At 38.2% G+C, this 24238-nt stretch overlaps 1 protein-coding gene and 5 non-coding genes across 6 annotated transcripts; all 6 read left to right on the plus strand.

Annotated features, from left to right (window-relative positions):
• Positions 1-244: 244 nt before the first annotated feature.
• LOC121301109 lies at positions 245-323 on the plus strand. Its single transcript, XR_005947594.1, has one exon. It is a non-coding gene; the product is annotated as a small nucleolar RNA SNORD34 (small nucleolar RNA).
• A 501-nt stretch (positions 324-824) lies between these two features.
• Positions 825-909, plus strand: LOC121301112. The gene has a single exon (XR_005947597.1). It is a non-coding gene; the product is annotated as a small nucleolar RNA SNORD60 (small nucleolar RNA).
• Positions 910-1091: 182 nt separating this feature from the next.
• LOC121301104 lies at positions 1092-1171 on the plus strand. Its single transcript, XR_005947589.1, has one exon. It is a non-coding gene; the product is annotated as a small nucleolar RNA SNORD60 (small nucleolar RNA).
• A 280-nt stretch (positions 1172-1451) lies between these two features.
• LOC121301111 lies at positions 1452-1536 on the plus strand. The gene has a single exon (XR_005947596.1). It is a non-coding gene; the product is annotated as a small nucleolar RNA SNORD60 (small nucleolar RNA).
• A 673-nt stretch (positions 1537-2209) lies between these two features.
• Positions 2210-2294, plus strand: LOC121301110. The gene has a single exon (XR_005947595.1). It is a non-coding gene; the product is annotated as a small nucleolar RNA SNORD60 (small nucleolar RNA).
• Positions 2295-13024: 10730 nt separating this feature from the next.
• On the plus strand, positions 13025-17866 carry LOC121300794 (guanine nucleotide-binding protein G(I)/G(S)/G(O) subunit gamma-13-like). The gene is made up of 3 exons (XM_041229670.1): positions 13025-13345; positions 17170-17310; positions 17527-17866. The coding sequence occupies exons 2-3, from the start codon at positions 17213-17215 to the stop codon at positions 17630-17632; spliced, it is 204 nt and encodes a 67-aa protein (XP_041085604.1). The 5' UTR covers positions 13025-13345; positions 17170-17212; the 3' UTR covers positions 17633-17866.
• The last annotated feature ends 6372 nt before the right edge of the window (positions 17867-24238 follow it).

Below are 24238 nucleotides of genomic sequence, written 5' to 3' on the forward strand. Positions count from 1 at the left end.
ATCTTGTATACAAGGGGGTCCTGGCAAAGACCCACTGGTCTTAAATATAAATGCTTTTGGACAGAACAATTGTATATACAATAGCCTTGCTCACATTTTGATTGTATACGACTGTCCCCTGAGTTTTAGCTGCTCTTTTACAGATGTGTTCTTATAGGACAAAGCAAGCTCCACCAGGGAAAGATCTGCGGGCTTGGACCTCTCAAAGTAAGGTGAAATGATGTGGAATAACATTGGTTTGCAGTTTGTCTGTGATGTCATCTTTCTACCTACATTGTTTGAGTTTATTCTAAATGAGAATATTCTACAAATCTGAGACTATACATATTTTCATTTGACTTCTCTTGTGGTCTTCTTCAGTACCCTAATTCCAGAATCTTTCTTGCAGAGGAAGCATGTGGTCCTTGCTACTCATGAAGCCCTCACACCAGGTAATTAATTGCTTCTAGGCACATCCCAGTTTTTAAATTCAATAGACTTGTCTACACCAGGGCTACCCAACCCTGGTACTGGAGACCCCTGGCTTCCTTTCAGACTAAGCTGTCTATTACTTAACTAGACCCTTAATTGAATGCAGTTTTTAATTTGGCCATTTTTGCTTTAAACATAGCAGATTTCAAGTTAGCTATACATTTTAGAAGTAGCTTAATCTGCAGCTTTTTTAGGAGCTGAGCATTGAAGGTAGCCAAATTAGTTATGTCTAGTTTAAATTAATTGATCAGTTTTTAATGAACCAGAAGATGCATGGGACACCCAGGACCAGGGTTGGGAACCACTGATCTGCATACTAATGGGTGCAGTTTGTACTGTAGTGTTAATGTTTAAGCCTGTGGTGAATTCATTATATTTCTGACACCTCGTACGAGTATTGGTATAGCAATACTTGATTAGAAGTGATATCTGAGGCTCCATTCGATCAACACATTTCTACTGATTTGAGATGTATACAAGGAAGCTACTGTGTCTACTTTAGCCTTGATTTTCTAATGTCTTTCCATTTTAGATGGTTGATTTACCTTTTGAAAGCATCACACCAGTGTCCACTTAGCTATTTATGTACTTGCCCATGTAGTATGTATACTCCGATGAGTAGCCTGTGTCTAACGTAGTTCTGACACCTTGTATGAGTGCTGCAAAAGCAGTACTTGATTACGTTTTAGCTCTGAGGCAGTGCTTACCTTTAGTTGTAAAGGTACACCTGCACAAATTCGATGGCTAATCCTGTAATTTTTTTTGTTTTAATAGCAGAGGAGTTAAACCCACGTCTCTCCTTGGCTGGTACGAATAAGTTGGGTAAGTGGAGTTTTTAATTTGGCTTAAGATTAAAATTGTGGTGTGTTACTTGCTTATTGCATAGATATCTTTTTGATAACGGGTAAAACATTTGCGTGCAGTTCTTGCACCAAGTTACAGTAGTCAAAGATAAGACGTTGCTCTTTCTAGATGACCTGTGCCGGTGATGATTTAACGTATTTCTGACACCTCGTATGAGTGCTGCTAATGCAGTAGTTGATTTGCACTTTTAATCTGAGGCACCTATTATACCATTGGTAAATGTACACATTTTATAACCTGTCCTATCAAATTTGCACATGCTAAATGGCCCTACTGTAATGCAGCCCTTTATCTAGCACAAGTTACTACACAGTACCTTTTTCTTTAGATAACTCTTAATAAGCACCTCCTTGCCCCTAGAATGTTTTTCAGGCTACAGTTGCAGAAAGTAGACTGAGCATTGCAGGTGCTTTGTGATAAGATGTGATTTCATTCATTCCTGTAGAAATAAAAAAAAAAGAATACAAGTTGACTTGTAATAAGTGTAACATTTAATCCAATGATTTTCTTTTCATTAAAAAGTGACTTAAGGTAGCCTCAACTGCCTTGTTTTAATTGGGACAGCTGCCTTATTCAGGAGATTCTTCTCCTGAGGCATCCTGGATTTAAAGTGGTGCAGACTAGAACTACGTTGGTCTGATAGCCTGTTAGGCTTGAAAGTCTTCATCCAGCTTCTATTCACTTCTATTTCTTTTTGCTAGGATGGCTCAAAAGCAGTGAGATTTTGCTTTCTTCACCCAAATTTGGTAAGAGCACTTAATCAACTTTCCATCAATGGTGTGTACTTTTTATTTATTTTTTTAAATGATTTACCAATTTTAAGTAATTGGTCCTGTCATAGCTGTAATGCAGATTAGTCTGTTGTAGACCCATGAGCCTGTGATGATGGTTTAACACTTCTGACACCTCGTATGAGTGCTGCTAATGCAGTACTTGATTACACTTTTAATCTGAGGCTTGATGTTGGTTTTAAAATATGTTTTATAACTTGTTTGAGTTGCTGAAGCTGCATCTAAAGTAGAATTTCCGATTAAATTGCATCTCCATTGCAGGGAAGCTGTGCATCTGGACTATAAACTACCTCCTGTGCCCTGGACCTTCCTGGAACCCTCTGCCCAGAGTAGCACTTGGACCAGTTGAATGATTCAAATGTTCATGTGCACACAGTTTAATAAATAGAATAACCATGAGGTGTCCATTTTCTCTTCATTTAAGCTTGGATGATAAGCATGTGTTCAATTATTACTGAAATCTAGGGCTGTTCTAATTAAGTAAATTTAACATTAAGCAAGATCTTCAGCTGTACACTCATTTAAATATCTGAAGGTCAGAAATGTGTTGAAATTAAGGTATAATTTAATTTTGTCCTAACTACATAACTCATCTGGGGCATATCATAGATTAAAATAATTTTATATATTTATTAATCTGAAGGCACAGTGCAGTTCTTTAAACACCAAATATTGCAGTACTACTTTAGCACCAGTAGAAGGTGGTATTACCTTGTTACACTTATTTGATGGGGTTTGTCTTCTTTGCAACTGCAGTTTGCTGGTTCAATGCTCTCAATTGCATTTAAACAAACATCTCGTGTACTGTGCGTCACTTTAATCCAAGGACACACTTTTCATGTGATCCAGTTTTAGGGTTGTCCACTGTAGGTGCCATAAATCTAATTTATTTTAAGATTATGCTTGTACCTTTCAAACAGTCTCACTGAAACAATTTGTAGTAAAGTATAGATTTAAAGTAAGCTTTCAGAAAGGATTCTGTATTTGTACAGTAATAGTTTTAGTGTTTGTCATCTAGACTAGCTTGCAGTATATGACCATTATAATTTTAGGCTGGATTTGTAAATGCAACCTCCTGCAATGTGAAATATTCTATCCTATTTCATTGAGTGTTACAAAGTATAAAATGAACACAGGAAAAAACATAATGTTTAATATTCTGTAGCTCTGAATGTTGGTGCTGTTTTGTGGGCAATATGTACTTTTATTTGATGTGCTAGTCTTTGAAAGGCTTCTGGGTAAAACAAATATGTGTGTATATATATATGTATTATTTGCTAAGTAAATGTCATTACAAATTTATTTATCTTAATCTGGATCTCTTACAGCCATAGTAATGCACAGGCACCTTCTCCCTATCACTTCAAGTGCAAATTGGCACAGCAAATAGAGATTGGCTTTGTATTTAGAAATAAACTTTTTTTTTCTGTATGGCCCTGTTTGATAGAATTGTTTCAATGCTTAAACTGGAAATAAATGGCCATACATATTAGTAAATTCTATTGGTTTATGGTCTGTGGGTTTGAGTGGTTCTCTTACCTAGACCAGTATAAAGGTATGCTGTGTCTTAAAATAAGATTAATATTCCCCATTTTGAAATGAGGCGTACTGCCAAGTTGTTTTTCTGCACTATTTAAGTGACTTCATCTGGCTGTTCAATTTTTTATTTTTTGTTTGCACAGTAATCCATAACCCAGTGTGCCTGTTGTGACATTAATTTGTGTTCTCTTCCATTCTGTGACATAGTTACATCTGTCTATGCATTCAGGCAGTCTCCATTATCTGGTCCTAAGGCTGAGAACAAAAACAAATTCTAAAGCGTGTTTAAAGAAAAAGGCTTTCTTCCAAGACTATCCTCAGTTCTGTGTTCACTCAGTTGTGGCATCCATTAACCAAGGCTGCTGATTGCACTCAACACGACATTTTAAATTCTAAAGACAAAAAGCAAGTGTTGTCTGTTTAAACAGGTCCTGAGCAGTGTGCAGTGGTTCATTCTTTCAGTGCTTCTATTAACTATTGTTGATGGCTGCAAACCAAGGTAGTGCTGTGTACTATCTGAATGTTTTGCACTAATCCATTAACTAAAGGGCCATGCCTTTTTTTAAAGGTTAACAAACACTATACCATACTTCATAGCATTACATCATGTATAATGTATATTAATGCAAGGATTTACAGAATCCTATAGCAGCCCAGAAAGATCCAGTAATAACGGTCAAAACTGCTTAAGGAACCAAAGTTTTCACCTATATAGAGTGATCACAAAGTCTGTGCAATTAATCCCCCACTGACCCTGCAAATGACTGGACTTTTATTTAAGGATGTTTGTTGTTTCAACAACCAATACCTGTGCATTTTTTTTATGTAAAAAGCATTCTCTAGATCGACCAATCAACTAGTAACACAAGTCGGAAGACTTTTAATGACTTTACATTTTTTAAAAGTATTTGAGCAACCTTACTTCCATGTATTTACTAATTTGCATGAGTTGCTTCCATTTTACATAAAGCCTCACCACCTGATTTAACAGTGACCTCATTAAACAAGGTCATATCTCATATATATATATATATATATATATATGTGTGTGTGTGTGTGAAAAAAAAAAATAATTGGGCTTGATTTCTGCATATTTGTCCAATAAAATAAATATTATCAGTCTCTAACATAGTATTTCACCAATATTATAACCTAGTAAGTTTACTGTAATGAGGGAGAGTGGGGTCTTATTAACCCTCCTATTATGTTCAGAATTTAGGTACATCTGTTATGTTTTGGGTCATATTAACCCTATGCAATTTCAAACTAATTTAAACAGCCTTAAGTTGATTTAATGTTTTTTTTTTTTTTTTTTAATTGCAAAGGTGTTACTCTTTTATGCTCTTTAGTCCAGAAGCTGTGATAACACTTGTTTGACTGCCAACCTGGGAGCTCCTGCCTTGTAGATATATATTGTTTGGTTTTGTTCCAGGCAAGTGCAGCCATTTCCAGAGATAATAATACAAATATAATAATAATAATAATAATAATAATAATAATAATAATGTAACAAATTAAAGAAGTTTGTTTTATTCCTGAACAAAAATCTACATAGATAAATGCCACGGTGGCCCGAAACATGTTATTTGTACACATGACCCGTTCTAAAAAAAAAAAAAAAACATCTCAAAGGTTCTGTTTTCTGTGTATAAGTTTATTACCCCAACTTAGAAAAAGTAATAAAATATTATGTAGAGAATGAAAAGAAAAACAGCATTTAAGTTAATTGGAAAGTAGAGTCGGGTCAAATAGACCCGAAACCTAGGAGGGTTAAGCCAGATTTTTCACAGACCTCAGTTTCCCTTATTTTTATTGTATGCCATAATGAGGAAACCCCATCTGAGTTGATATGAGTGGCAGTATCCGCCACCAGTAGGTCATTTAAAAAAGACCCCAGCACTTTTTATATGAATTATTAGCTGAGGATTGTTGTCGCATCATTTTATTGGCACCTAAATTAAGTAATAACAAATCCCTTATTGCAAGTTTCAGAAAAAAAAAAACAATGGGGAAAAAAAGAAAATCGACCCACGATCACTTAAACCAGCCTCGTCTAACTCCACTATACTGGGCACTGTATTGATGCTCATTAAAGTTATGTATGTATACCTTTCCTGTTATGTAGATGGATACAATACATTCTTCATCTTATTGATCCCTTGCTTCTCCCATTGAATCCACTGATAAATATTTAAACCTTTTAGATTGAAAGCTTTGTTTGAAGAAAGTCATTAGGTTACAACCTTACTCTATTCCTAAAAACCTATAAAAGTATTTATTGAAATGCTGTGCACTGTGCTAGCTGGAAAGGAAGGTGATTTCTTGGTGTCGAGGAGTCCTCCCACACCATTCAGTCTTTACAGCAGGTGAAGTGATATGTTTGCAGCTCTTGTTTGAACTGCATGGCCAGGGGTATATATTGTTGCAGCGTGCAGTAAATCAGATGAGCTCTCTAGCTCGCAGGTTTGCATATCTTATGCAAACACAACATTTCCATGCTGTCTGAAATCCTGATCCACAGAAAGGAACTCCTGAAGCACCTGGAATCAAAAACATGAGCTCGCCTTTACAATAGTACTAGGGTATAGCATTGCAAAGCATAGCGTTATCATGGTATTTATAGCATTAAAGCACAGCTACAGACATTGTGGCACCATAGAGATATTTTATTTAATCATAGTGTTTAATGCAATTTTTAAAAATGCAATTATGTGTTTATAAATAAAATTCAACCAAGAGACAATAGGGTGCAATCGATTGATCTTAACAGTTTAAAATCTTAAAACTGTCATCACTGAAAAAAATTATAACAACAGTACATATGAGTTTCTTTAGTGTATTTGTTTATGTGACAACATCAAGAAATATTTCTTAAGTATTCTTTGCTGTTTAGATTAATTTAATAACCTCCCATATCTTTTTGTGTTAAATAAAAATGTTTAGACTTGTCTTCTAAAGACAATTTTTATAATTAGGTTTTAGTACTACTGAATTATCTATTCAAATCTCAGGTCACAAGTTAACCTGTGACTTGTACGTTTTTGGTTCTTGTTAATTTGCTATGAAAAAGCACACTGGCAAATCCAAGCACGCCACCAACAGGCGCCATGAGAGCTTCCATTTGTAGCATTTTGTGTTGGGGCTGCGTACACAATCCAGGTCTCAGGAAAGGAGCCTATCAACAGAGAAAAAAAAACTACAAGTTAAGATGTCACATATGAAATGTGTCCAATTTTAGACTGAAAAAGGCCAGCAGATGTGGTCGCGTTTTGCCAGAATGAACAGATGGCCTTTAATCATTATTATTGACGAAACACAAGGGATTGTGGTTCCCTTCAAATGAAAGGCCACAGGTAGAGATAAATCCCCACTCACAATCTGCCATCTCTGGAAAATGAGCCTCTCCTGTACAGCATGTAGACACAGTAACAGGTTTTCCAACTTAAACAGGTTCTGCAGATGGTACTGCGTGGGGTTTCTGGCAGAGTTTACTAATTTACTTGAACTTGAAATTTCAGCTAAGGGCATTGCCAGTCGAAGACCATCCACTTGCTCTTCTTCATCATCTTGTCCCTCTCCCACAAAAAAGAAAAAAAAAAACTCTTGAAAACGCAAATGAAAATGAGATTTGGGGGTCTGAAAGTAGGTCACAGATTGAACGAGTTTGGTGGTCTTTGTAAAATGGAACGTGCAAATACAAAAAGCAGTGATAGTTGAGAAGTATATATTGCACTGCATGATGACGAGGCTCCCAGGATGAGAGGATACACAAACCCTGCCCCAGTTCTGAACAGTTGTTCACTCAGTGGGATTTTGAGGAAATTCATATTGTTCCATAAATAGGATCAAAGAGCTGGTCTAGGATTAGTAAAGTACAGGCCACTGGGGGGCTACATAACTGAGGAGTTATTCATAATTCCACTCTACTTCCAGTGGACATTATCATAGTTCCACATGTGGTGTGTTGTATCCTTCAAAAACTTATACTTGAAATGTACTGTAAATAATACGTTTCTTTGTCACATATTTCCAGCGAGAGTGTTCTTTCCAGTGTGTCACCTTGTTTCCAGTTTGACAGCTAAGACCAGTCGACCAAAAGGTTTGACTTCTTTAATGTTCTGAAAGGCTTGCTTTTAGTTTTATTCACATTTCCATAGAGCCTGTCGGTTTGATTCAGAGCAAGCATGCATTCAGGGAAGCAATGAGCAGAATCTGTAATGATGATGGAACATCATTGAATTTTTAAATAATATTTTCATAAGAAGATTTATAACATAATGGTATTCCATTGGTGTATCCCTGTGTCTCAAAAATGCGTTCCTTCATGAAAGGATAAAAAGGCATGAGAAGGTTTTGGGTTACTCCTAAGTTAAGCACACAGGCATTACACCCTATTACACCCTATATACAGAATAATGGGTCGTTATGTACAGGTTTGTTAAATACAAGGGGGATCTTGCAATAAATTGCCTCCCAAAATGCAGAAATACTACAAGCATACAAGGTGCTGTTAAAATTAGCAAGACACTCCCCATATAATGTGTGCATCCTCATTGGGTTGTAGTGGACAGGCTGGAAAAAAGGGTAGTTTCCAGAGATCAGTATAAATATGGGTTAAGCCTGGAGAATGAACAGAATCCGTACTGAAGGAGGATTTTAATGACTTTTCAATCTATATATATATATACAGTATTTTAGGAACCAGATATTCAATGATATTACAGAAGTGAGTGGGGATAAAAGGTGTAGTGCTGTGTTAAATAACAAAGCTTCAGGTTTATTATGACTACAGTCAAGGGGTAATTTCTGAACACAAAGGCACTTAAGGAAGAGGTATAGCATTTGTTTGTTCTAGACCTAATGTACTGACTTTGATTTACATAAGTTTCTATTTATGCTTTGAGTTCTCATCTGCTTGTGGATCGGGTTTCTTGTCTTATTGCTGGAGTCGGTAGCTGCTTGCTGATCTTTGTCTAGCCATGTTGTAATATAATCTTCAGGTATTTTTTCACACGGTTCATCATTTGAAATCGTTATGTTATTATCATAACCCTGGTTCCCTGAAATAGAAATGTAACCATTACCATTTGGGTATTTACCTCCCAAAGACCTGGAACCTGAATATTGATATTCCAAAGCTGCTCAATAAGCCTGTGATGCAGTCATGCCCCACCCCCAAGGATCTCAGCGTTGTTTTTTCTTCAAGCCTGCAGCAATCATGGATGCAGCAACTTTAAAGGTTAATGGTTGCATTTCTATTTCAGGGAACTAGGGTTATGATAATCCCTTTCAAGTACGAAACGTAACCATTACCATTATGGGTGAGTGTACCAAAGCCATCGCAAGGGCAAGATTGCAGAACGACTGGAACTGCCACCCTGGTAGTTGATGTAAGCCACCACTGTTGTGTTGTGTGTATGGACAAGCACATGTCTCCCTCGAACCACTTGCAAAAAAATTTGCAAGGCCAACTGCCTGCAGCTCTAAAACATTGATGTGATGACCCTGCAAGGGGGGATCCACACACCTTGCACACCCCGGCCATTCCACACAGTGCTCCAGCCCATGCTGGACGTGTCTGTAGTCACAACCTCTCTTCTGGTGACACTGCCCAGCTATACGCCTAGGCTTAGATGGGCAGGCTGTTTCCCCCAAGAGAGTGCCTTAGACAGTGATGAGACACTGACAATAGACGGCTGTGGTTCAACATGGGCTGAATAATCCTGCTGTTCAACCAGACCCGCAGAGGGTACATGTGCAGGAGACCCAATGGAAGGGTCTGAGAAGCTGCTGCCATCAGGCCCAGAAGTTTCTGGAACAACATTACCTTTCTGCTGAGCTGAAAGAGTTCCAATCAGGCAGATATTCTCTGCACTTTGCCGTCCCACAGAGTGGACAGCATGGCCCTGAAGTCCAAGCAAACTCATAGATAGAAAGCTGTCTAGGAAGGTGTGAGCTGGCTCTTCACACGATTCACTGTAAGGCCTTACCATTGAAGGTGGCGGTGACAAGTTCCATGTGGGCCTCTGCTTGTGCTGGAGACTGACCCGCTTTGGCACTAGGAAGTACCTGGAGTACAACCACTCTTCCCACTGGAGGGGGTCTGTCATGTGAATATCCTGTTTTGCACAGCGCAGTGGCATCTTGCGGGACTGTGACTGTCACGCCCTGAAAGTGAGGGGGACAATGCTTTAACTGCAGAACGGTAGTAAGCACCCAGATGTCCATGGTGAATTGATGCCAATACAGATGGCTCCCTGAAAAGGAGTCCTGGGTCATTGGCAGCAAACTCCTAGGGCTGCTGCTCGGCATGTGGCCTGGCCTGCGGCCTCTGTCTCTGTGCAGGGTGGCGGAACTTATTAAAGCCTCCACTGCGAGCAACCATGGGTCAGTGCCGAACATCACCTCTGACAGCGGCCGCAGCCAGCTGTGCCAGTCTTTGAGGCTGCTGGGGCCTAGGGTGCCATTTTGCTGCTGGTTGACGCACCAGAGGTGGTCGCTTGGGAAGCAGGTGAACCAACTCCTTTGTGGATTCCTGCAATGGTGAGAGTGCTGCAGCATCTCGTCCACCATGGGACCAAACATATGCCCTTGTGTAATCAGGGCGTCCAACAAAGGTCATTTGTCCCCATCAGGCACATGTGCCTGGGAAAGCCAAAGATGCCTATGTTTAGCCAGGTTCCTACCCACAGCCTACCCATTGAGCTCAGACACATGGAGCAGATTCTTGTTAACCAGGCGCAGGTCATCCAGCTGTTGTGGTGAGAGCCTGTGGCTTTCAGAAAGGGACCTCAGCAAATGGCACTGGTAGGCTACCAACATGCTGTTATAGTTGCCTATCCTTGCGTTGAATGCACTCACCTATTACCATTGCGTCTGAATAGGCTCACCTAACCCTAGCTGAAGAGGATCACCTCAAAGACCCGGCACTGCTTGTTGGGCAGATGCACCCTATATAAACTGCGATTCGCTAGTACCTGCTTGGCGTGCTCTGGCCCCAGGCAGGAAGAGCATCTGCTGCACTTGTCTTCCATAGGTAGACTGGCCTTGCATGTCGCACAGGGATAGAACCCGGGCATGATTCAAGAAGCAAGCAATGCAGTGTACAGTATACAGTTGTACAGTTGCTGCTTCAATATAGAGATCGACTGAGTGGGTCAAGACTCGAGCTGGCTGCTTTTGTATAGGACCGGTGAACCCGAGCACCGGTCGATACCGACTTGTTTAGGACCGGGTAGAAACCGGGTCTGTTTGGTACCGGTTCAGTGATTTTAGCACCAGATTGATATGATACAGTGTCGATTTGGAATTGGTGTGGTGACTTCAGCACCGGGTCGGTACAAGAAAGTCAATGGTGCGGTAACCTCGGTCCCGGTACAGTCCGGGTCAGAAACAGAGCAGATTGGTGACCTCGGTACCGGTTCACCAGTTCAGTCACCGCAGGTGGTAATGAACAGGGATGCCCACCTGTACAAGCCACTGGCAAGACCACTCAGTCAGTACCACACATGAGACTGAGGGAAGCCTGTATGTTAGAATGTTACTAACAGCCTTCATAATGGTGATGCTAAGGTTGTCACCAAAATGGCATCAAGACACTGTGGAAGAGATTACAAGCAAAAACAACTGAAGCAAGTATCTTGGTCTTGTGCAGTGTTGCTGAGCACAGCAGCTGCTCTCGTTGCATGTGTGCTGTAGCACCACATTGCAGACAGGCCTGTGCACAGTCTCTATAAAAAACAGAAAAACACACAAGAGAGAAATCTCTCCACAAAACACAGTATTATAACAATTACATAAATATTATAAAACATCTTGTGTTTTAGCTAAACCAAAACAAGAAATAAAATAACTACAACCGGAGCAGCCTGGGGGAAGAGCACAAAGTCAGCTGACTTACGTTGCTGAATCCCTAGAAAGGAGCAACAAAAGCCACTGGCTTCATGCTGGGCACAAGGCTGCAGTGGAACGTAACAAGCAACAGGCTGTAGTGTGCAATATACATGTAATTAGAAAAACTATTATGTAATGTCACATAAATTAAGTGTAAAACACAATAATTATACAGTCAGAAGCCACAGTACTTATCTGAACTAGGTTCTCTGGTCAGATTAGTCTTGAAAGGTAAAATGGCACTGAGATCTGTGTGCTCAGTCCTTACGTACCATTGAGGGTGGGGCATGACTGCATCACAGGTTCGTTGAGCAGCTTTGGAATATCAATTCAGGTTTTCGGGTCTTTTGGAGGTAAATACCCATACTTGAAAGGGAACTGTTTAATTCTCAAATTTAATAAAAAGGTACCGGATCTGGGATGCTATCCAACACAAATGAACCCCTGATTACAGTGGACCAATATTAAATTATAGATCACCACTGGTCAATTTCCATGAAGAAAGTGTATGCATTCATTTTTCCAGGAAACCCCTCTTTGACAGGTCATGTCTTATTTACAAGACTATTGGGAGACAAAACTCTTTATAAGAGCTTACACTGGAAACCAAAGACGGAAATGAACGACTGTGTCCCAGTGAGAGTTCATGATGATATTAAATCAGAGTAGACTGGGAATGTTATGCAATAAAAAGTAGCCTGTATTGTGCAGTTTAAATGTTTAAAATATGCCAAGCTACACATTAAACACACCAATATGCAATGTGTATAAAAACACAGCCAAGTATAAAAAAAAGCAGTTGACACAAATTGAAGTGGCCTACATAAAACAGGTTAAATTCTATCACCTCAAAGATATACGTGCCTTCTGTATAAACAAAGTAAATGTAGAAATTAGACAAATGCAAGTACTGTATTTACATACCCTGCAAATGTAATACAATAAAATAATTGAACTAAGTCTATAGTACATTTTGACTTTTCCTAGTATTGAACCATGGAATGAGGTATAAAGCAAAAATAATGAGCAGCAGTCTCTTTTCCCCCTTTTTCTTACAAATGAAGAATTCTGTCAGGTAGTGCTCTCTTAATGATCTGTTCTGGTATAGGCAGTAAAGGCGATACCTGAGGGATGCAATTAAAGGGACAGCTCTCTTTCTTCACCTCTGGGGGGAGGGAGGAAAGGAGAAGTATCTATGGCACCAGTAAGCAGGCAGCCACCTTCCCCGAAAAGGAACCGTCCTACTAGCTCTCTATTCTCTACCTGCGCAGCTGCTGCAGGTAGAGAAAAAGGTAATTCGGAGAGATATCAGATCGAATCAGGTTAAATAGATCATCTCACCTAGTCTACCCTCCACCCCCTCTGTGCCGTACAGCCTCCCTGGGATAGTCTACAATCCGCCGAGAGAGAGAGAGAGAGAGAGAGAGAGAGAGAGAGAGAGAGAGAGAGAGAGAGAGAGAGAGAGAGAGAGAATGAGAATCATTATAATTACCACCCTTCCCTACTACGACTAGCCTACTACAACGGCGGCCAGTGTTGCTGCATAGTGTATCTGGGTTGCCGCTGCATTAATAGATTGCATCGAATATTTGAGATTTTTTCTTTTTCTTTTCTAAAAGAGAGTGCAGATAAGTGTCGCTGGATACAATTCTGCTCAAAAACCGTGCCGCTCCTATTGAAACGGCGACAGTTTGCTCCTTTAGTATTCATTTGAAAGAAAACAATAAAGCAAGAACACATCCTTCAAAAACGGATAGTACGAGAACCCGCTACTTAATCCTGCTAAGGTAAACCTCTGTTTTATTGTTATATATTTATTTGTTTCAGTTTTTCCATTTAGTGACATTTTATATGCATTTTTAATCTGTCGTCGTTTATACTGTATATAATCCTTGTTTATATAAACTGAATTTGTAAATAAATAAATATATAAATAAATAAATAAGATAAAATACATTTAAAACGTTTTTTTTTTTTGTTGTTGTTATTGTTTTTTGTTTTTTTTAATGAATATAGATAGGCCTATGTATTTGTCAGAGTAGCCTACTGCTCTGGCAATGGTCAGCACCTTAACAATTTAATATCATGTTACATAAACTTTGAGCCAGATTGCAGTTGATATAGGCTACACCTCTGCGCTCCCGTTTACAGAGCCCTGAAAGAAATGCTTTGTTGTAAATATAAACGGATAAAATATCCGTGCAAATGTTTAAACAAAACAAAAAATTAAAAAGGTTTGTTTTTGTTATTTCGCCTAAATTTAACAAAATTTTACCACCCCAGCATAGCCTACATACCGTCCCCTAACAATGGTTGCTATAGGGGATGCTTTTGTAATGTGTTTACAATGGCTGTTTAAGTAAATACATAATACAATAAGGATGCTTTGATTTTTTTCCCCCCTCAAAATCAATAAAAAAATCATCTAGCTTTATGTTTCTCTTCTCCCAACATCACAGCATTACTCATTTACCATTACTAATCCATGTGCCAAAAGGTAGAGGGGGCTGTATTGTTGTCTCTTTAAAAAAAAAAAAAAAATATATATATATATATATATATATATATATATATATATATATATATATATATATATATATATCATTCAGACATTTCACACTCGCATCACTGCAAAGATTGGCGCCAATAAAACTGCACTCACCTTTTGTCCTTTTTGTGCAGATTATAAGCAAACAAACAAATTGGTTAAGTTGAATTTGTTATGTTTACAAGATCTTGCAGTGACCATCTAAAGTCAGTTGGCCTTTACTGCTCTCGTGTTTAGAGGAATTGTGGGGCACCTCACAGTCCCTTCCATTCTGCTGTAAAAGTGTAGGGACAGCGCTGGGATTAAAAGAGAATAACATACTCCTTATACCTAATAAATTAATAGCTTGGCTTAGGAGATGAATAAAGGAGCAAAAGAAACAACAATTCAACCAGGAAAAGTCATTACCATTAGATATGCTTTATCTGCTGAGATGAGCACAGGTTTTTAATTGTTAAGTGATAAAATCAACATCCCAGGTTTAAACTAAATAACACAATGTATGGAAAGGGCAAGAGGGATTTCTGTGAATTTCAAATAATTAGGGCAAACAGGTCAGTGTGAAGCTCACAGATCAGGTTTCTATTTGATTGTTAATTTCCCTAGAAGATCATATGCAAAGTGGCACAACAAAAGCGAACCATTAAACTGCAGTTTTAAACCAAGCAAGTGTAAACTATTGCCTATTCACTGGAGCGCTCTCAACAAACTACCAGACCAAGCTGCTTAATTAAGAGGCATGAGCCCAGGGCAAGAACCACCTGCACCAAATGTTTTAAAACAGTTTAACCAAAAGATAAGTAAGTGGAACTGAAGGCTTATTGCACAGTTAATTCTATTGTTATGAGGTTTGGTAGTATTGACAACAGGCTTGGTTTCACGTAGGATCATTAAACAGTGGAATCTGTCTCAACAAGATTTATTCATGTTACATTTACATTACAAAGTAAAAAAAACAACTAACAATTAGACTTTTTGTTAATACAAAATAATGCTGTATTGTTAGCCTTTCACATTTTACAGATTATGTTTGCTGCCCATCACCATTCGCAACCCTGAAAACATATTAACAATGAAACCAATTTTCTTTGTTGCTTTTTGTGTATTTGAAAATTCTCTGTGTCCATGTGGAATTTGTGGGCAGTAGTTTGAAATAAGGTAAATAGCCAATAGTCAATGTAGACCAACAGTGCACACACATGACCAGTGATCACCCAACACAGTCTCTTTGTCTTGTAGCAGTCATCTCTGTTGGAAGAAAAGTGATATTCAGTCAGTCGCAGACAGAAAAAAAAATTAAGTTAAAAAAATAATTTTTTTGGTGCAGTCTTCCAGGTGAGATCTACCTGGGGGTTGACTATGGTGGCGTGCTCAGGGATAAAATGGCGATAATAATCGACTAACCCCAGTAATGATCTCACCTGTGACTTGGTTCTCAGGATCGCCATCTCCACCAGTGCCTGGACTTTTGAGGCGATCAGCTTCACCCAGCTATTACTCATAATGTAGCCAAGATATTGGGTCTCTTGTTAACCAAATGCAAACTTGCCCAGTTTAGCTGTTAGCCCTGCCTCCCTAAGATACTAGGACAGCTGAAAGTCTAATAATATGCTCCTTCCAAGTGGAGTTAAAAATCACCAAATAATCAATGTATGTGGCAGGTGGTGGGGGCTCCATGCAACCTGAGGAGTATGGTACTGAAATGGAACAAGCTATCTGGGGTAAAGAAAGCAGTTTTCTCTCTCGAACTCTGAGTGAGTGGAATTTGCCAGTATCCCTTTGCCAGTATCCCTTTGCCAGTATCCCTTTGTCAGAGCCAAGGTTGAGATTAACTATGCCTTTGCCAGTAGGTCGAGGAGCTCATCCAAATAGAGATGGCATTAACCTTTCTAAAATCCACACAAACACCTTTAAACTTTGTGACATAAAGTTTGTTCCATGATCAGTTAGAATTTATTTGGGATTCCCTACTCTCACTAACAATCTCCCTACAATCTGTACTAACTCTTGAGCAATTGCTGTGGTACTAGTCCACCACATCCAAAATGTGTGTGTATCCAGAGTCAGACTGGTTTAATGGACCCACTATATCCATAGCAATGCGTTCAAAGGGATCTGAGATCAGGAGCAGTGGGACCAGTGGTGCCGGGCAAACCCACCCCAGCGTTACTTACTGACATTCCGGGCATTCTGCTACATATTTTGTCACCTCACTAAAAACTCCCATCCAATAAAACTAAGACAATATTCGTTCCCGAGTCTTCTCGCTACCTAAATGGCCCAAACATGGGACATGCCAACCACATGAGCTCATGTCGAAAAGACGGAGAATTGATTAATTGTGTTACAATCTGACTTGTGCTCGTGGCTTGGGATGCTCTATACAGTAATGGGAATCGTTTCGCATACGTGCAGCTACACACTTTCTCCAAGATGACCGACTTCCAGTTTCCGCCCACTGCCGAGTTGACCCGTCTGTGGGGAAGTGTACTACCAACCGTACACAGCGCCCTTTCTAGTCAGGGGGGAGATTACAGCTCCAATTCTTTCTCTCTTTATCACAGGTTGTTTCTCCTCTTTGTTTAGTTGTATCACTGACATTTTGAGGTTGTTGCTGTACTCCTTAGATTTAACTATTTTTGTTGCTTTTTTAAATCACAAATTTCCAATTTATTTTTCCAGTTGATGATTGTGTATTTATTTATTCTATAATCATCACCAGGTGTTGGTTTTCAATCATGATAATTGTCAATAATTAGCAACAAATGGGTTTCATACAAAATATGTTGATTGCCCAAATACTTTTGTCAAAGTATGAAATTAGTTTTTGCATGTTATTTTTCATTGTGTGCATGTCATGTAATAATGTGTGCATGTTCAGCAGTCATATTCACATTTATCATAATATTGTGATTCAGGTTAATTTCTTATGGGACAAAGCAATGTATTTGCAAGTAACTTACACTTCCAGCATGTGGCCCAGTGTTTGAGATTGCATTTACATTTCAGTTACTAAAGGTCATCTCATCTTCTTAAAAGGGCTTTCCTTCACTTCTTTTACAGTTTTTCTCTGCTGTAGCAAGGCGCTCCCTCTAACCCTGCAGCCATGGATGAAATGGACCTTCCCCAGATGAAGAAAGAGGTGGAAAGCCTCAAATACCAGCTAGCCTTCAACAGGGAGAAGTCTTCCAAGACCGTACCAGAGTGAGTAGTATTGCCATTGGCTAACATCTGGATCAGATAGCTCACCTGCCTCAATAATGTAAGTAGACAAGAGCTATATGAAACAGCTGCAAACCAGCCATGCAAAGACTGAAAAGGCATTCCATTCCTGGCTACTAGCAAAAATCATGGGACTGCAAAGCCATAGTGCCTTTTCTGAATAAACGTAATAATAATGTCTCTACTCTGTCTTCTCAGCCTGGTGAAGTGGATTGAGGAGGGAGTTCCCAATGACCCCTTCCTTAACCCGGAGCTCATGAAGGCCAACCCGTGGGTGGAAAAGGGGAAGTGTACCATTCTTTAACAGCAGAGCAAGTGTGCACACCAAGCACAGCACGCACATAGGCACTGTACAGCACAACAGAGACTGTTAAGGAAGATCTCTACTTAGCTACTCACAGTGAATGTAAAATAGCTTATTAAAACAAAAAAAAGGTAATCATTGCAAAAGTTAAAATGCTCTTGATGCAACTTTATTTTATTTTTTTTTAAATCCATACAATAGGTTTCATTTTCTTTTTTTGCATGTAAACGTTTTAGGCTGACGTTTTAGGCTAATATATATATATCATATATATATATATATATATATATATTATATATATCTATATATACTATATATATCATAATATATACACAAACACACACAAGGAATGTATCGTGCGTCTTACCGTGTCACATATACTAACCAAGAATGGCAATATGTGATTGTTAACAACTGTGAAATCAATTTTTGCTTTTTATTCTCTACTGGCTCATCTGATATTTCCACTATATTATTTATTTATTTATTTATGGACATTGTCAGCTTTGAGGAATAATACCTCATACCATTTCACATTCAACAACTGCCTTGTACACAGTTTACTTAAAGGGAATGTATTCATAGTGTATGTCATTCTAGCTCAACTTCATAAGTGCAGAACAACTAGACGCCTTTTAGTGATCGTCAGAGACCTAGTTGAGTTTCCGGCTATGATTATGGAGCCGTCATACTCTATCTGTTTATTGCTGAAACATTCGTAAAGAAAATCAATTACTCTTTTTTGATTTTTTTTTTATAATACTTTCAAGAGAAACATACTGTGGGGACTTATGCATAAGAACAATTACTAGTTTAATGATAAAACAGCAATAAATAAAAGACAGAATTTTTTTATTGAATGTTTTACAAAAGTTTGTCATATTAAATAAAGTAGAACATTTTTAGACAGCTTGAACGTTGATTTTTTTTTTTGTGTCTGACGTCATAATGAACTACTGTTGTTTTCCATTAACAAAGCTTTAATATAAACATTGCGCCTCACTGCGTTTAAAACCCCCTTGTTAAGCCTGAACCAAACATTGCTGTTCCTCACCGTTTTTCCAATCTGTTATTCTATGCACTCCTTGTCTGGTTCTGCTATAGGGAGAAAGAGAGAGAGAGGTATATATACTTATTAAATCAGTTCCATAGAATACAGTGTAATATATGTGATTACATTTCTCGTTTACATTGCTTAGACTAGCAATTTAAAAATGTCACGTTTATAACTCCTAGTTGCTCTATTAGTCTGATCCAACAAGCATTGTTAACAATACCACATAAAGTTCTAAAAAGGCCAGTCAGTTAACGCTATGCCAAGCTTTTAAACACACTGAAAACATCATCATTCTGTACTTATTGTTTGTAGACTCTCGCTGTAACAAAAGTTTATATTCTAAACTACAGTGGAACCCAGTAATAATAAAAAAAAAAAAATATATATATATATATATATATATATATATATATATATATATATACAAACGTGCCTCTATAGGAATATACTATGAGGATGTCCGACAGCATGTGGTTTTTTTTCAAAACGTATTGATTTTACATACGTAAAGCATTTTATAATAACATGCTTTGGTTAAAAAAATAATAATTAAAAAGTGTGTGACTTCCATTCTTTTGTTTAAACATTGTAGTACAGATCGTGTTATGTAAGAAACATTGGGTTACCCATGTTGTATTAATACAGGGATAGCACACAACCCTAATAAGTGGATTGGGAAAAATTAACACTCTTAATGGCTGCATTCACTCGGTCAAAACGTGTTGAGTGCCACCATTCACGAGTGGATTAGTCCTAATCCATGACTCAGTAGGATTGGCTGTTCCATTTATACCACTACTGCAGCTGCTTTCTGCATTCCTGGAAAGCAGTTCCTGATGTAACATAATCTACTCAAAATAATCCACTGATTTAGTGTTCTTTAGTAGGTATAAATAATGTATTTGCTATACTGCTGATAAGTATGTATATCTCTGGGATAAAGAGCTTTGCTGAGACAACACTGACACAATGCCTGCATTTGGCCATCAGAGAGAAATATGGAGGTTTGCTTCAATGCTGTTTTTGAATGGCTCATCAGGGCCTCAAATTATTTTCTGGCCACGTTCCTCAAAAGAGGACCTGTCTTTCTGTCTTGGTCCTGGTGTGTGCAGCTATGCGTGTTATTCATATTTTTCATTTCAGTTCTGGAAAAAAACAAAACAAAAACTATACACCAAAATAATAAGTTTTGATTTGTGCACAAGTCAACGTTATATAAGAAAATTTATGAAGAGGCATCCATTCAGCCCATTTAATCTTTGTCTGGTTCCTAGTAGCTGGTTGAGCTCAGAACTTTCTCAAATTGGATCTAAAGGATCGAAGTAATTAAGGGACTTTTCAAATAAAAATACAAAATGTTCCTTAGAAATAGGACCTTGCTATTGTCAGTGTAATTTTGTATAAACAGCTGTCTGGGATTATATTTAGATTTATGTAGTTTTTTTTTTTGAAAATGCTGTTAATTCTTTTGGTTTCTTGTGCACTCATGAGCCTGCTTCCAAGTATTTGCACCCTTATGGCTGAAGATAAGTGCCACTGTGTGTGGGGACCAAGAGATTTATAACACAGTATTTCTAATAGATTTTTGTAATTTTCTAAAAATAGTCCTGCTTTGAAGAGCTTTAACAGCCAAGAGTTCTGTTGAGGGACCGCGGGAAAACAATTGTTCAAGAAAGCAGTGAAAAATCTTTGTTACCTCCTGCAGTAGTACACAAAGGAACTTGTTTTTGCTAAAATCACCCGCCCGAAGAAATTAACTTTTGGCTGAAAATACTAAATAAAACAAGAATTAAATGCAAACCTTGGCGTCTTGTAAAAGCATCATTTAAAACCGGAGGTCACTCAAGCATCTCCCACTAAGGACCAAACTCAATTAATTTGACGTCTTTAGGGAAATCATGTCGTTGTTTCATTAACAGTGCGAAAGTAGAATAATCATGATCGTGATTCAATTAAAATATCATCCACTGAAAGACTTTCTATGAAACTGACTCCTCTTATTCAGCACTTTCATTTTTTATTGTTGTCTTATTTGGGATTTACACAATTCCCAGCAATGAATGTTCTTGTAAATTTTGGACACCAAAACTGTGCATGGATATGGTGTAGCTCACATCATAAAAAGCAGCACAGAAAAGATAAAATGTTACATTTGTTTAATAAAAATGATGTAAATGATTATGGCACAGCTCTCTCTCTCTCTCTCTCTCTCTCTCTCTCTCTCTCTCTCTCTCTCTCTCTCTCTCTCTCTCTCTCTCTCTCTCAATGTATGCAACCTATTTTTCAGTGACTTCTAAATCATCTTGGCTCAAATATTATATTTCCATTACCAATATTAACTTCTAAACAAATCAATAGATGTTTAATGCAGGCATTTTAAAGCACAGTTGTTTCCCTGAGTACCAGTGCTAAAGGCTTCAGAGCAGATGTGGTCCCCACCACAGAGCTAAAGCCAAGTATCTTCCATTAACCTGATTTCCCCATACGCCTGGATCAGGTTCCAAAATCCTGCTGCATTACCAAAGCCCATAGTTTAAAACTACAGCCTGTCTGCATGCAAGCCTCACAATATCCAGTGGATTGCATCTTATTTACAGCTACAAGAATAGATATTGAGTAAAAAAGGGAGTCACAGACAAATACTGAAAAACTAAAAAGTAGCACAATGTATCTTAGTTTGAAGTAGTTAAAAATCACCTCTAGACTGCAGTGGGTCACAGTGAGGTTATTGTACTTTCACACAGTATATGTGGCCCAGTTCAAGCATGGGCCTGAGGCTCTACCTCACTCTTGGTCTCATCAACTGGCTTTCAAGCTCTGCACATGCAGGTCAAGTCACAAACTCCAAATACAACTCCTGAAAGTGGTAGTAAAGAGGATTGGTGCTGACAGGAGTCCCAGTTATGTCAAGCATAAATTATAAAGACAGTGGTGACCTAATATGAAATAAAGTAGATTGCAGAAATTGCTGCTGCAGTGTGTTTGTTTTTAATTTCAGAACTCGTATCACATGAAGCATGCACTTCTGCATTTTGCTGTGTTCCTGGCTTTTCCTTGGAATGTTAGTCAAATATTTTACCGTGACCATATGCTGCAAAACAATCGAAGACACAACTCATTGGTATTGCAAGCTTGATGCAGCAAACCCAGGTGTAATGGTCCTCTCGAAGTGCTGCTCCGATGAATGCTGGATATGCAAATGAAAGCATTCAACGAACAGGGACAAATCGCATGACTGATTAGATCTGTTTATAATTCTGAGACCAAGGAAAAATAATAAATACCTTATTTATTACCAGTTTTCTATTCCGATCACCCTTTCGCCATACCATATCACCTAGGACATAGCTGTTGTAACATCTATCGTCTTAGAAACTGACTTCTTCTTAGAACACACACCCACTGAGCAATGCTTTAAGCTGTCATTAAGCAGACAGATCCCCTTTTGATTAAAATCCTAAAACATCAGCTATAATCCTTTATTTACTGTTTGTCAACTGATACACCCCAAGGAAATAGCAGTGAAGTTAATGTAAACATCTTTAATGTATATATCAACCCTTATGGTCACAGTATTTTATTGAGAAATGGCTAAGGTATAAAACCTAAATTAGTCAAAACAGTAATTCAACACCTGTTGAACTGCACTGCACCCTCCATTCGACTTGTACATTAATGACTGATCCAAGGACCACTGCCAGTCCATGATAGCATCTCATGGAATCCATCCCCCCCGCACACACACACACACACACACACACACTGCCTCCTCCACAGCTGCCTGCTTCATCATGTTCTCCGATCTCTGCTGATGGCTCCTCACAGTCAGTTTTTGCTTTTGTTTTTTTGCTTGTCTTCTCCTCCACCTGCTGTTTCTCCTGTTTTCTGGAAGATTCAAACACACGCATTGACAGAACATCACTTTACTTTTGAAAGTAAAAAAAAAGTTAATTTCCAATATGCTTCCCATCTATATGCAAAGATAGTTGACTGGTCACTTTAAAGATCACTCTAAGCAATGCATACATGACATCGTGAATCAGTATTAAATGTGGGTATTGGGAAGCTGCAAGAGGCTGTGCAGAGGTCATTATTGCTTTCCCACTTCTTTCAAATTTTAATACAGGGAAAAACAACTTAGCCAATCCAAAATGGAAAAAAGTACAGGTTAAAAATCCTGCATACAGTATGTGTGACTGTCTTTGATGGATGTGATATGAGAAAACAAACTTGAGATTCAAAAGTGTGCCAAGGCTCACGCATGCTGATTGATGGACACAGCACCACAAGTGATAGAGAAGCTGGTAAATCATATGGGAAAACATCATCTAATAAATGTGTGCTTAATATAAACTTGGCATTAGTGTTTAATTTTTAAACATCACTTAACCCGATTTTGAGGATAAAACAGCCATTCATGGGTGAATTTTCCTTCATAGTACAGTCTATTAACAACATTTTTTGACTTGCTTTAGACCTCAATAAGCAGGGTAAAATGTAAGACCCATTGCACAGCAGTTGAGTCCTTCCAGCTTTCAGTGTGGGCTTAATTAGACATGCATCTTTCAGACATGTAACTTGCAATTAAGGCTTACAGGAGCACCTGGAACAGCTGAAACTGCCTCCAAGATATGCCATTGCAACTATGGCGATGAAGATTTAATGATAATCTCAAAGTCTGGACCCTAATTACTGCGTTGAATCTTTTTCAACATAATTTGACTATGAAATTTTGCAACTCTCTGCTGGGTTACAAATGGATGTCGGAGCCATGGTGCTCGGTAGTAATCCAAAATCATTTCATAAATACATCCTTATTGTTCACATCAACTACTGTAAAGCAAACTCTGTTCTGATCAGATGCCATAGTTCAGTCGTTTTGCACACCACTGACAATCATTAAACATTAAATTACTTGTTTGTGACACTTGGCAGCAACATTACGCAAACTTGTTTATCCATAACACTGCAGAAATAAGCACTCTTGTGGGACCAACCTCCTTCCTCCCCGAGTGACTTGCACCTCAAAGCAAGCCAGCCACCCGGTCTCCGAGTCTCTGCTGGCCTAATTAACAAGCAGAAAAGCAGCAAAGCAGAACCCCACGCCCGACAGAGAATTAACCAACAGGCATTACTGAAATAACCCACACTTCTCTATACTCTACATGGAATGAAGCATAAAGATACAACAATAGTCTGCAAGCTATTCCAGTCTGTTAGCTTTACATAAAAAAAAACTAGGTAATATTTATTTGCTTTCATAAAAAATGTATGTGTACAGTATTCAATCTTATTGTGTGATGTATATATATCATACACATATATATAATATATAGTATATATATATTATATATATATAATATATATATGTTGTGTGTGTGTGTGTGTGTGTGTGTGTGTGTGTGTGTGTGTGTGTGTGTGTGTGTATATATATATATATATATATATATATATATATATAGTTAATAATCAATTAGATTCTATATATATATTCTTTGTTAATAATTGGCAGAAGCTTTCAAGACTTCAAAGGTCTCTTCTTCAGGTGA

This window comes from Polyodon spathula, chromosome 26 (genome assembly GCF_017654505.1).
Source record: "Polyodon spathula isolate WHYD16114869_AA chromosome 26, ASM1765450v1, whole genome shotgun sequence".
NCBI classification, from domain to species: domain Eukaryota; kingdom Metazoa; phylum Chordata; class Actinopteri; order Acipenseriformes; family Polyodontidae; genus Polyodon; species Polyodon spathula.